Source organism: Cupressus sempervirens, chromosome 7 (genome assembly GCF_028749045.1).
Source record: "Cupressus sempervirens isolate cs-2001-9-10 chromosome 7, ASM2874904v1, whole genome shotgun sequence".
Lineage (NCBI taxonomy): Eukaryota > Viridiplantae > Streptophyta > Pinopsida > Cupressales > Cupressaceae > Cupressus > Cupressus sempervirens.
Genome location: NC_143124.1, coordinates 571,981,474 through 571,996,054, shown reverse-complemented (window position 1 = coordinate 571,996,054; position 14,581 = coordinate 571,981,474). Strand labels below are relative to the sequence as shown.

Below are 14,581 nucleotides of genomic sequence, written 5' to 3'. Positions count from 1 at the left end.
ATTCATGTATGCACTTGCTGATTACAATCCGATTACAAAGACTACAATGATCAATGATGATTCCAAAGTCCATCTCAGACGGTGTACATATACCTTTCCGAAGGGGTGACTCAAGCGTCATGCACCCGTTCGGATACTACTCTACCCGTCGGCTACACTATACATTGTACCGACAACATCATCCCCCCAAAAGAAAAGTCGTCTTCGGACGACAATACAACAAAATTCACTAACAAAATACATCAATGCATAAGTACTAGACAGAGGGATGCGTCCCTGGCGTAGTGGCCGTCTGCGTCCGCAACTCGTTCACCTCTGCCCTTAGCTTGTAGACCTGTTCTTTTTTGATCTTCAGCTCTGCTTTTGCTTCCAACTGGAGCTCTAGGGCTGACTGCATCATCTCTCCGACCTCTCCCAATTCCTTCTCCTTCTCCGCCACCATCTTTTCTTTTTCTGCTGCCAACTGTTCTTTTGCTACTGCTAACTGTTCTTTTTCCGTTAACAGGGCTGTCCTCTCGGATTGCCAGGCCGCCCTCTCAGATTCCCAGGCTGCCTGATCCACCTAACTCCTCCGAAGAGTGTAGTACATCTCCCTGTGTAACTTTGCTATCTCCTGAATCAATATCTCAATCCGACTCTCCATCTCAGGTTCCCTCGTCATGGACCAGTCTTGCCGCATCTCCGTGGTCTCCACATCGGGCCATCCCCTCTCCTCAAAACAAATTGTAAAGGCAGCTGGACATCCCATTCGCATGAAGGATATGACTCCCTCCAGCTCCTTCCCCACTAACTCCAACGCCTACATCCTTGCCGAATCTAAAACCTGGCGAGCCCGAGATGCTAGAGTTGCAACATCATCAAGAAAAACTGCCTCTGTCATCGCTGTCTCCTACGCTAGTGGGTGTTCCTGCTGTGTACCCATAGCCTTCTCCACTGCATCCGCCATACGCTCAACAGCACTATGCGGTACTCCCTCACTCTGTTCCTACACAATCTTCTGTAATGGGTTCTCCGAAATTGCTTCCCGCGCTGTTCTGGACTTCCGAATTGTTCTGGATAACAGTCTTGTTCCCAACAACTGTGTTGTCTGGTGAAAAGTCTTGAAGTGATGTTGTTCTATTCTCTACCTGTATCCGTTCATCTAGTGTATCGAGAACGAAGAGATCACTGCACGCTCGTGCTCCCTTGGCACTCTGAGTCGTGCGAGTTGTTTCCCTTCCGTTCGAACACTCTCCCCTCAATGTATACAGGTTAAGGAACTCTTCCCTTGTTTCCTCCACCAAATTCAAGCGTTGTCAAGTTTTTTCCAGCAATTCCTTGGCACTCCTCAGCCTACTAGGTGAGTGCACTCCCTCCGTCTGTGCCTCTTCACCCCTTCAGTGCCCCTCGGCAATCTGCTGAAGTCTCTGTCTGCGCTCTGCCTGTTGTGTTAAAATTAAAATTTCTTTTGATGTACTTAGTTCATTTTTATCTTTTACCTTGTTCCAATCCTTGTTTGGCAAATTCAGCATTAATCTTCATATCATTCCTTCGTTCCAGGTACGTTTGGCAACGACGCCAAATGTTTACCGTACAGGGTAAGAAGTTTAACACATGTATAACACGACTCAATGCAGAACCGGTACTTTATTCATGTATGCACTTGCTGATTACAATCCAATTACAAAGACTACAATGATCAATGATGATTCCAAAGTCCATCTCGGACGTTTACATATACCTTTCCAAAGGGGTGACTCAAGTGTCACACGCCTGTTCGGATAGTACTCTACCTGTCGGCTACACTATACATTGTACCGACAACAATGGCATCCAGACTGATATCAAACCCACACACAACACCTGTATTGTAAACGACAGTCACATATATGCCCAACCAAATCTTAATTCAATTGCTAAGTTTGTAACAAAAACTCAGTCAACATTCTTCAGAATGTTTGTCTCCTTAGCCACAGTGAACACAATAGGAGAATCCAACAAAATATCAAATCCACTATACTTCAGCAATGGAATGAAAACACTTCTCAAATACAATGATGAGCAGTAGAGAAGCAAGACAAACTTAGCTATACCTCAGTAGCTAAATTGCAAAAGGAATTTCCAAATCCTTATACATCAGCAAGGGCATACAGTTCAAAGCCCAAGAAAAAGCCACAATGGCACAAATTCAAAATATATAATCAAACATGCTTTTTCCCAATGAAAAGAGCTCTCATTTATAAGCTTTTCGTTGGCAAAAGTTTTCATAAAATTCCACTTCAAAATACGTAGAAGTTTCCCAAAAGAACTCAACACTAGAAAATTTCCAACTTGCTTTTTAGAAATATCTCTTTAAGTCGTTACTATAATAATATAAACATTATTATAATAATGCAACTCAATGAATAAATAAATAAGAGCTCATATAATTATTAACCTAATCAACCACAGGTGACAACCAACTACCAAGCCATTCATTGCGCTGCTAAAAATAGCAACTGCCCATAATAGACTTACTAAAAATAGTAAGTAATCAACTGAGACCCCCAAAACACCCTGTCAGCTCACGAGGGTCGCTATGATGAGCTAACTCAATAAATTGCACAGACTGGCCAAAAACAGGGACATTACATTTTGGTCGGCAATTGGTTAGGGAAATGGGAGGGGATTTCTGGTAACTATCACATTCCTATTACTTAGAAAAAAACTTTTCCTATCATTAGAAAAGTCGTGGGGAATTTTTTTCCTGGTTACACCACGAAAAGTGAATTGTATTTGAGATGGATCGAGTGGAAAGATGGTTCTAGATTCAATTCTATTTCTACTAAGCAGATCTATAATATGCTTAAAGATGATTGTTCTATCTTTGAAAGGGTGAATCTTCGCTGGGGGCTGAAGCTTTCGATCTCTAGATGGAAGCTTTCGATCTCTAGATGGAAGTTTATCATTAATCATGTCTAGCACTCTCCGGGTGAACCTAAAATGTCTTGCTTTAGGTGGTTGCTTTTTTTGAGGAAACTTGCTGTTGGCAATACTTTACCTCATGAGTTAGGCCGTCCTATTGTTTGTGGTCTTTGCTCTGTTCCTGAATCTTTTGAACACCTTTTTTTTTACTGTCCTTTTGCCTAAGGTGTGTGGGCTATCTTCTTTGGATCTCCCATTATGTGGAATGCCAAGCCTGGTCTGTCATGGAGTGAAGTCTTAACTGGGTTTGTAGAGTCTTTTGATCTCAAGGCCAACACTTTTTGGTCTGTTCTTGTGAGATTTCGTAGTTTCTTTGGAAGGAGAGAAATGGAGAGATTTTTCAAAAGAGGCAACTTACTGAGTTTGGATGTAAACTCATACATTTGTATATTATGTCACAGGTTGCTGCTGCCTTGGAGATTACCAGGGACAAATTCATGGTGCTGATGAGAGAAGGACAAATCATGATCCAGAAAAAAGACATTGTTTCGTGTCAGTATTTTTCCATCCACAAGGATATGCTCAACCAAAGAGAAATGGACAACCTAAACCAGTTCATTGAAAGGCTTAGCATTGAAGACAGATCTAGTGGTGAACCTAAGGTGCATCATGAGCAAGCACTACCAAGACATGGAGACAAATAGGACACTGCTGGACATCTCTTTTAGATCATTCTCTTGGTGTCAGGATCACTTTTTTGTATTAACTAGACTATACATGAATGCTCAATATTCCGAATGTATGAATGCAATGATTACTAGCTGCTGCATATGTGCAAGTGTCTATAGTAATAGTAATTCCTCTTTGAAACTTAAGGCTAGCTATGATTTTGAACTTTTCTGAGGCATTAGTTTTCTGAAAGTTGTAATATTGTAACACAGAAGTGTCTACTGTTGTTATTCAGCTTTTTTTGCTCTATGTTAATACAAAAAAAATTGGGTATTATTGAGGAGATTCCCCTTTCCACTTCCCTAAATATATAGAGGATTCATTCCTGCTCATATTTGGGTTCATTATCAATCCCATTTTCAATTGGCAACTAAACAATTTGTTGAATGTAAGAGTGTCAAAATCTTTAAGATCAAGAAAATTTATATTTTCACATGGAAGAAAACAATGCTTGATTATTGAAATATTCCCCTAGGATGTTTGCTCCAGATTTTTCAAAATTTTCCAGAAGAATTTAAACAACAATTTAAATGAAATTGTTTTCTATTCATCTAACAGATTATTTAAAAACAATGTAATTTCAAACTGAAATAGAGATATGAATACTGCCATTAAAATATATAAACCATTACAACCTTATTTTCTTAGCAGAATTGAAATACCTCTGCTACTGCAATTTTGTCTTCACATGAATACTTCACAAATTAGCTCAGCTGTGAACTCCGTTGCAGATTCACCAAAGTAATGAATTCCATCCAATCCACCAAGAAATCTTGAAGGTTACCATCCTTAGTTTATCAAAATTGAAAGCCACAGCTTACTAGAATTGTCCTCGATAAACAATAACCAAGCATAATGAGAATGAGCCTCTCAATGTTCTTTTATAGCACATCTCTATCACTTCTTTTTCCTTCTGGCCTTCTCCTCATATTCCTTTTCTGTCTCTTCATTTTTCCTCTTTAAATTAAAATGACTAATTTTTAACTAGGGTCCATAAAAGTCATTTAAATAATTAAACTAAGGTGTCTTTTAATTTGATATAACTTGACAACTTAAAACTTAATTATTTAATTGACTTCTCATTACAATTATGAATATCAGGATAATATTATGGCCTTTTGCACAAAGCAAAATCCAAAAGAATAAACCACAACAGTAATCTGATCTATTCACACTTTGATGATCTTTAGTGATACCCTTATTATGCCCATAATGAAGTCCAAAATTGGTCAATATAATTATTCTTTCTTTGCATATATGATGAATGAAAACCTGGCACTCAGGCTATTTGCTAAAATGTATTTGTATCAAGATCTTTATGATCAACAAATTTTGTACTTTCACGTGTAAAAAAATATGCTCGTTTATAAATTACAGGAAAACATTATGGGCTTTTAAATAAAGAAAACTCCTAAAGAATAAACCACAACTGTACAAAGGATGTTATCTGATCTATTCAAACTTTTAATGATCTTGAGCAGTGCCCTTGTTATGCCCATAACGAGTTCACAATTGATCAATATGATTATTCTTTGAATGCAATGATCAATAAAAAATTGGCACTTAAGCTATGACTGTAGTATGCTGCTCCTGTTGTATCCAAATGTTTTGCACCTTTCTCCTTGATTCAGTTTACCAATATTATATCAAAAAGTTTTACTTGTCTTCTCTGTATGATGGTTAATGTTTGTATGCTAGGTCCGTTTGTCTTAATGCAGGTTTGAATTCTGATTTTGCGGGTTTAAATATTGCCAACTTCAAGAGCATTCAAAATACCAAGGAAATACGATCTGAACCTAAATCTGGCATTAAATTCTAAGCACAAATTTGATCGACTATTATTTCAGAACTCGGGAATTTGAAGAAGATATATTTTATTGCTAACTCCCTACATTGACACCATGACTAGACATAAAACATGGAAGTTACAGAGATTCCAAGAAGTATTCACCAAAAAAATAATCTTCAATGTCACCTAATGGTAGCAGTTTACTTCACATCTATCTCAGACCCTCGAACCCGAAACCACTAAATGATTACTATGTCATGAGTTAATGGGATGGACTAAAAATAATTAACAGTCCCACGATATCTCAAAACTAGTAAGAATTGCGCACTTGCATGAGGCAACACAATACAGTTGGAAAGATCAAGAAATAGCTATTTTTATGGATATCAATCCAGCATCTGACAACAAAATTTCTTCTTCAATACATTCTATAAATGAATTAAGAGGAGCTTTCTTTGCCATTGGAAAACTATTCTGTATAGCATACCTGCACAGCAACCTCTTTTAGTGAGGAATCCTCTGCAAAAGGATTTGCAACTTTGACACCTGGTGGAAGTTTAGTATCAAACATCATTCGAGCCAATTTTGTGATGGCATCTGGATTATCCATAGCTCTGGTTGAGGATCGGATCCCAAGAGCCCTACATAATTTATAATCCAAATGATCTAAAATAGATGTACACATAGTAGTTGCTTATTACTTAAAGTTATGAAAAATAAAAAGCTTGGTGGAATTGCAAGCAAAGAAAATTATAGAGCATATGAAATTCACTTCAAATTTTTACTTCTAGAACTATTTCCTTCTGTAGAATCTAGAATAGAACATTCAGAAATATAAAGAATTGGGATTAAAAGTTGGAAGCTATTGAGAGTTAAGTGGAGTACTCAAAACTTTTCCCTACTTTCAGGGAATCCCCAGACACAAGTGCCACTATTAGTCTTGCAAATTGAATCCTAAGATGATCTGGTAGCACCTTCACTTGTCCATAATCTAATAATGCAACCTGCATAAACAACAGACCATTCAGAACTTTAAGAAGGGCTTAGAGCTTTAATCATAAAATTATTGTACTCAAAAGATCTCTATAGATTTATTTTTCTCCACACCAAAACTGAATACCAACATAGTAAGAAGTAAATATAAAATCCATAACATGTAGACACAAAAAAATTGATAGTAAAAGATTTTGAGTTTTCTATATCAAAACTAAGATTTTATAATGTCCCCATACTTGGATGATGGCAAATTGATCTTTGAGTTTACTATACCAATTTCTGATTTTTACTGAGGCAGATCTGTAATGGGTGTACGGTGCAAAAGGAGCACCATATGGTGTTTGTTGGCCAGCAGTGAGAGGCTTGGAATGCCCGTACGAAGGTTATAAAGGCCATACAGTCTGAGAGAACTGGTGGATGGGGCAGGGGGTGAGTTTGTATAGTGGGATAATGTGGATGGAGAGAGGGCCTAAGTAGACTGTACAGTATGCAGAGGGGGATGCCGTGAGGAGGACAAGGGCGTACGGTGTTAGGGAGATGGGCACACAATGTCCATGGGTAAGACAGTTTGTGCAGTGAGATTTGAGAAGCTAAATGATGAGGAGAGTTGTGCCTTAGGTAGTCATCCGATCCCAATCCCAATCTGCAAAGGTTTATTAGGATGCTCGAGTGCAATGCTATGTGTATGGATTGCAGTTTTGCGTTGGGCCTTAGAGGTTTGAATGCCTTAGATATCACCATACAAAATATTCGATTTAAACCAAATGCACAAAATGATCACAAAGAGAGAGATATGCAATTGTCACAACAAGAGATATTATATTTGCGAACAATTTTGGTGCTCATACTTTCCACATCTGAGCAAAGTATATCATAAGAAAAATAGGGCAGGACTGAAACCTACTGAAACTGAAATAAGCCAAGTAGGGAAGGTCTTTTACTTTTGAAATGGTGCACAAGAAGAATATCGATCAGAATTCACAATACAAAATAATAAATCCACATGTGCACACCTAAAACATCCAACCCGACGGGCATATATACCCTGTCAGAGGGAAAAACTCCCAAGAGCGAACAAGTGCCAACACATCATAGAAAAACATCTATGCCTATGGAAAAATTAAAAATGGGCCCGAGATATACATATATCTATTGAGACCCCAAATACAAAATATTGTTATTTCATTTTTTTTAATAACAGCGATATTACAGATTGTGGAAGGTGAACAACAGAACTACAAATCTGCACAACATACACTACATGAAATGCCAAGTAAACATAAAAAGATAATTCATTACATGTTTTAAATATTATTATTTTTGACTGAAAGTATGTTTCTACTCTAGAAAATGTAGCTTCTGTGTTAGGAAAGCTAAGTCAGTGCTCCATGTATGTGGGTAAATGATAATTATATAAATAATTATTATCATGTAAATGTTAGTAAATAGTAATATTATTGTTGTATTAAAATTAATTTATATTATGTTTTGAGTTGTGAACTGTTAAATGAGTAACAATTACAACTAAATAGGTAGGTTGTTAACCTATAAAATAGGATTAGTGAATGCTATATATATGAAAATATTTATTGAATGAATGGAAAGGAGTGTGACAATTTCAGTGTTTAATTATTGCAGCTCCTATGTCTCCACTCATATTTCATTTATTGTATCAGAGCAGGGTGATTCTGTACCTATTCTTTGGTGATAATGATGTAAATGGCCATACCTTGTGCCATTAGATTAGGAAAGATCATGACTGTGGGTGATAACACTGGTAGATCTGTCCATAGATGGAAAAGTTGCTGACCAATTGCCAAGATTGAAAAGTTTTTCAGCTTGGCAAGGTTTTCTAAGAAAAAATTGTGGTAAACAATTGCTGAGTTTTTGCTAAATCGGTGAGTTTTTTAGCAAAAACTCTGCGAGTTTTTGAATTTAGAGGTTAAATGCCCTAAAACGTCATTTTTTAATACCAGTTTGCATTTGCAGCATTGCTTCAGCATCTAAAAGAAACAAAAAAATGTCATTTTTTAAACTTATTTATTATTTGGAGGAGGATTTATCATCTTTTCAAGTCAGGGTCAGGAGGATTTATACAAATATATCATTAAATAAAAGAATTTCTTATGCTTTAAGTCATATTTGTAAAAAATACTGTCAGGATGTTTGAGATAGGTTTCAGCTACATAGGAGTTAAAAATGTAGATTCTAGATTTTGGGGGTTTTCAAAAAATTCAAGGCTTAGCCAAATTTCAGGATCCAGCATGCCTTCAACAATGTTATCTCTCCGACCTATCCTGGCTGTTTGAGGTCAAATTTAAGTTGGAACAAGGAATTTCTAATGATTCTAACTCATTTTCTCAAAAATCACTTGGTCTCAATTCTATATTCCTAAACCTGATAGACTTAGCTTAACCACTTGCTCACAGCCAAGACAAGCATTACTTTCCAACTGGCAAAAATTGCTCAAACTCACTCTTGGACTATTTTTCTATGAGGTATTTACTTCTAGTTTTAGAAAAACTATTTACTATGATATATTTACTTTTAGTTTTATAGAAACTAACTGCAATGTTGTATTTACTTCTAGTTTTACATAAACTATTTACTATTTGGCTTTCCCCCATCAACATTCTGCTTAAGAATGCAATTTTGTACCCACTTAACACTTAAGATATATCTAAACTCTACTTTTTTCTTTTGTGTGCTCATTAACTAACTCATTGGATGCATCTTCTCATTGAATTTTACAAAAAAAAATGTATTTTAATTAAATTTAAGCTTTTTTTTAGGATCTTGAGTTTTTCCCAAGTTTTTTCCAAAAGAATTGGCCACCTTTTTCCCAAGTTTTTGCCGAATGAGAGTTTTCCATCCGTGAATCTGTCTATTTTGGCCAGCGGAAACTTTACATTGATCATTGAATTGTCTCTAGGGCCACATTGGCATTGACATCAACACTACATACTTGGTGGGGTTTATTGGAAGACATCTTACTTTGCTTGTGTCTTTCTTCATTGGATCAGTCCACTTTATCAACAAAACCTGTTTCAAATTTCTACTTGACCCATGTTTGAGTGCTTGCTCTCCGGATGCCATTTGCAAGAGATTCATTTTAGATTGGTATTATTTATCAAAGCAGGCAATGAGGGAATAGTAAAGAAAACTGAGATTAAAGTCCCCTTATTGGCAGCATTATATTCACATAGGTATAGTCTACTTTGAAGTGTGTAAAGCAGAACCCTTGTCTCTGTGGTTGCATTGTAGGTGCTCTGCCTGAGTGAGAAAGGCGGTATAAGAGATCAAACGCAACTTCTTATATATCCTCAAGGCATCTAATATTGTTTAATGTCTCTCTTCTGGATTATATGGAACACTATGTGAATTACAAAATTCATCCTTCAAATGTTTATTTTACGAAATGAAAATGCAAAGGAAATGCAGATATATGAATTATTTGTAATTCTGAATGTAGTAACAGTGGGATATGAAGACAAATACAATGAGATATTAAAGAACATATGATTGGTAGTTCCCATGCTAGAATTATGATGTACAAATGCAATTACAACGAATAGTATGTATGACTGGTAGATACAAATCCACAATAATGAAGTATGAATGAAATCTTTCAGTGTATACATATATATGTCATCCCCAAATTTATAACATTAAAAGAAAAAAAAAATTAAAATTTATTTTAATTAAAGATTAAAATTTATTTATATCATGCACATAGTAATCTCCCAAAATGACTACCATCATTAATCGAATTACGGGAAAAACGGAGATAAACCATGCCAATAATAATACCATAGAAATATTGTTTAACGATGGAAGCAACTAACATTAATAATCGATTCCAAGACACAATGATAATAATTTTGGAAGATCCAACATCATCAAAGAGGTATAGTAACGTCATACAGGAAGGTGTCAATAAGTACAACCAATGATGAAATTTAACATAGTGAACGGGTATCAAAACTATACAATCTATCCCTATTGTATGTAATGTCCCAATTTTTAGCTGTTCTCTACTGTTGATTGAGTCAGTTCATTATAGTGACCCTCGTGAGCTGACAATGAATTTTGAGGGTCTCAACTGTGAGGTTATTTGTCTTCCCAATGGCCTATGAAAAATTTTAGCTCCGTTTTGAGGGACTTACTATTTTGGCTCCATTTTGACCCTGCCGTCCTTTAGATCTATGCTTCATCCTCACATCCAAGTGTTCTCTAAATGTCATTGACGATCTAAATTCATCCCTGCTAATAACCAATCCTGGTATATTTCTTCCTATAATTCTCTAATAGGAGGCTTTCTTTTTGGTTGGGGGTTCCTAGGAGTGAAAGTTGGCATAAAAGGTCTTGTTGATGTGGATCCCTCAAGGTGGTAATTCACTAAATGATCCTCCCACCACCATTTCCCCAGCATGATTCTGATTTTGGATTGAGTTGTGAGCCATAAACTGAGTCATCAAACCAGTCATATGGTTTACATTATCCTGCATATCTTGTTGATTGTTGATTAATGCTTCTATAAAATCCCTAGTATTGTTTTTTTCCCACATGTTATTACTCTGTTCAAAAATTACCTCTTCATCTGACTCAGAATGGCTATCCTCAATGTCAGCCTGCATAGATGAACTAGATGATTCTATTTGATTGTTTGGATTTATGTTGTCTTACCCCGCGTATTTCGAAAGCTATAGGGCCCCTGTTGCATACTTAGCTACAACTCCCACAATTCCTAGGCTCCAACCCACTGGAAGCACCTACTCCCACTTCTGATATTAAATCTGAACTTCCACCTTTTATGGTTGCTTGCTCAAGTTGGTGATGGATGTAATTTTCTCTTAATTCTGAGTATATACTTTCTTTTTAATGTCAGCCTTTAACTCTGCAAAAATATGTCTTCTTTATATCATTCTTACTTCCTTAATATTCAGATTAAAATATATATATACATATATATCAAATAAAACAATCTGAATATATATATATATATATATATATATATATATATATATATTCGCTCTTCCCCTGCTCAAACTCCTTAAGCTGCTGATATATCCTTTTTGTTCTATTCCATACTTCCACATTTTTGAACCTTTACATATTTATATCTTATTTAATAAGGTACATGACTTTTCAATATAAAGAATTGCACCTCTTTATAGCACCACTTTAAAAATTAAAACATAATAGCTAAAAATTAGTTTATAATGTTTAACAGGGACCTTTTAGTCTTTTAAATAACTTCCCTTAGTGCATCGAAGATATCCTTGAGTTATTTCTCTCTATAATTTTCTTGATTATCGGTGATATATTTGTTCACAAATATCGTTCTTCATCAAAGTTCATTCTATCAAATTGATCATTGTTGAGTGTATTTGCTTGTTGCCGTGACTTCCATCTTGATGGTTGTCTCAATCATGTTTGTCTTATATTGTTTTGTTCTGAGACCCACACGGCTTTGCAATCTCTATTATCTTATTGTTGCCTTTCTTCTATTTGACATGGTCACTTTAAACCATCACTGCATATGTTTTAGTTTTGAATATTTTATATTGCTTCTCCATTGTTGCTAGTTAATTAATTCATCATATGAAAAACTGCTGACTTCATCTGGAATGATTATTGTCTTCACCATTCAACTTTCGATAGCATCCTTTCTATAATCTTTCAAACTCTAATGAAGACCATTCTCTCTCGGTGATGGGAGATTCTTCTGACAGAAAAACAGTGTATCATTGGAGTCCTTCATTTTGTATTTTCAAACTGATTTGTGTATTCTCTTTTGATGTATGTTTCACCATGACAAACCTTGCATTGATTCCATCGTATAAGATTTAATGGATTTTGTTACAGAAATGTATTTACTACACGGTATAATGGCCAATTTCAATACAACCAGGCACATATTGTTAGCAACCAATATGGAAGTTGCCAACATTTATATTCCTGTCATTAATTTATTTCTGGCTTGTCTTCAATTTCTTTTGTGTCAGGGCCATTTACTACTTTAATTTCATACATATTTTTTAATACAGAATATCAATGATACTCTGCAGCCTTTGAACATGCTAATTATTGAAGAATGGTATTTGTCTTATATTTACAGATTACATATTTACTGGTTTTTGATGTATGACTTCTCCATGTTTTAAGCATTTTGTGTGATAAAAGAGGCTTTTCATATATATCTGAATACAAATTGTCATGTTTCACCCTTATAATGAATCACTACTATAATTACTTGTGTAGTTTTGATGATTTCTTTACACATTATTTATCCATCAATGACAATATTCCATCAATCTTCCCCTTTGTCATTGATGGCAACCTCTCAAAGATACGGTCATTATGATGCAAAACTCCCCATTAGTTCAATCTCTCACTTTCTCTAATCTCTCCCCCTTTGGCATCAATGGCAAAGGATCCCCAGGGCTAGAGACTAGCTCCTCCTGAAGACAAGCTCCTTATTAAATTTTTAGTGAATGGATGAGAGTGATAGCACTCCCAATATCTCCCTTAGGTACTCAAAGGTTTCCTTTGGAAGGGGTTTTGTGAAGATATCCACAATTTGCTCCTTTGTGTTGATGTATTTCAACTTGACTTGTTTCTCAAGTATTTGTTCCCTTAGAAAGTGGTATTTGATTGAAATATGATTTGTTTTGGAATGCATGACTAGATTCTTTGATATGCTGATTGCACTTGTGTTGTCACAAAAGATGGGAATAGGATGCTCAAATTCAACCTTTACATCTCTTAAAGTATGCTTCATCCAAAGTGCTTGTGTACAACGTACTACTCCTGCAATGCAGTCAACTTCTGTGGTAGATAAAGTTACTGATCCTTGCTTCTTGCTTAACCATGATTCTAAATTGTTGCCAAGGAAGAATGCACCTTTGCTTGTACTTCTCCTGTCATCAATATTGCTTCCCAAATCTGCATTTATATAAGCTGAGCAAAAAATATTTCCTCTTCAATACCATAAACCAAGGTTCATAGGACCTTTTAGGTACTTAAATATTATTTTAATTGCTAGAACAAGAGTCTCTTTTGGCATTTCTTGAAATCAGGCCACCATTGCAACAACTTGCAAGAAATTAGGCCTTGTAGCTGTTAGGTATAACAAACTTCCAATCATGGATCTATATTGGGATTAATTACATTTGAGGATTCATCTTCTTGCCCGCCAACAAGAGTACAATCTTCCATTCCAAATTTCTTCAACATTTCTTTGATATATTTACCTTGGGAAGCAAATATTTCTTTATTTGTTTGCTCTATTTACAATCCAAGAAAAAAGGATAATTGTCCAAGCACGGACATCTCAAATTCTTGTAGCATGTTCATGGAAAATTCTTCACACATTTATCACTTCCTCCTCCAAATATTATGTCATCTACATATACAACTACTATCAAAAGTTTGTCATTTTCAGATTTGATATATAGATTACTATTAGGCATACCTCTTTTGAAACATTGATCTTGAAGATACTAATCCAATCTAGAATACCAAGCTCTTGGAGCTTGTTTAGTCCGTAAAGTGATTTTCTCAATTTGCATACTTTGATCCTCTTTTTATGAAAATGCAAAATCCTTCAAGAAGTTCAAAATATACTTCCTCTTCTATGTCTCCTTTAAGGAAAGTTGGTTTTACATCCATTTGGTGTAATGTCCCCATTTTTTGGGACATTATAATTTTGTGTTGCCGGCTCACTTCACTTAGGTTACGGGGGCGAAAAGGTTCTTTACAGGGTTCAATTTGAGGTTTGGCCTAGACATTTCCAGTTTCAGACCCATCAGAGCAGTTTTGGCAAGTTGTCCAGATGCTTTCTATTTTTAGTAGGTAAACAGAGCACAGTATTTTCGGTACCTCAATGTTGGATTGGAAGCGTCTCGCCGAAAGCTTTCCAACGAGCTATTGCATGTAATTATTTGAGTTCATTTGGTCAGCTATTTTAATGGCTGATGATTATATGGTTTACTAAATAAGTGACTATTAAAGTTCATTTAACTTTTCACTTTATTTTAAAAGGTACTATGTTCACTTAAGTGACTAAAGGGCAAAAAAGGTGCTTTATCCCACATTTCTTAAAACAGCGTGCATCACATTGAAAAAAGTGATAAAGGTACAACAAGCTCCACATGGGAGGTTATGAAGAATATAATATTT

At 35.6% G+C, this 14,581-nt stretch overlaps 1 protein-coding gene across 4 annotated transcripts in view; it reads right to left on the bottom strand.

Annotated features, from left to right (window-relative positions):
• The window catches only part of LOC149548037 (uncharacterized), a 284,910-nt gene that overhangs the window by 46,758 nt on the left and 223,571 nt on the right, over positions 1-14,581 (bottom strand). For all 4 annotated transcript variants that reach the window (XM_089792058.1, XM_089792059.1, XM_089792061.1 and 1 more), the window contains 2 exons: positions 6,287-6,405; positions 5,889-6,042 (listed from right to left, as the gene is read on the bottom strand). In XM_089792058.1, the coding sequence (XP_089648184.1) occupies positions 5,889-6,042; positions 6,287-6,405 (273 nt within the window). The remainder of the gene's footprint in view (positions 1-5,888; positions 6,043-6,286; positions 6,406-14,581) is intronic.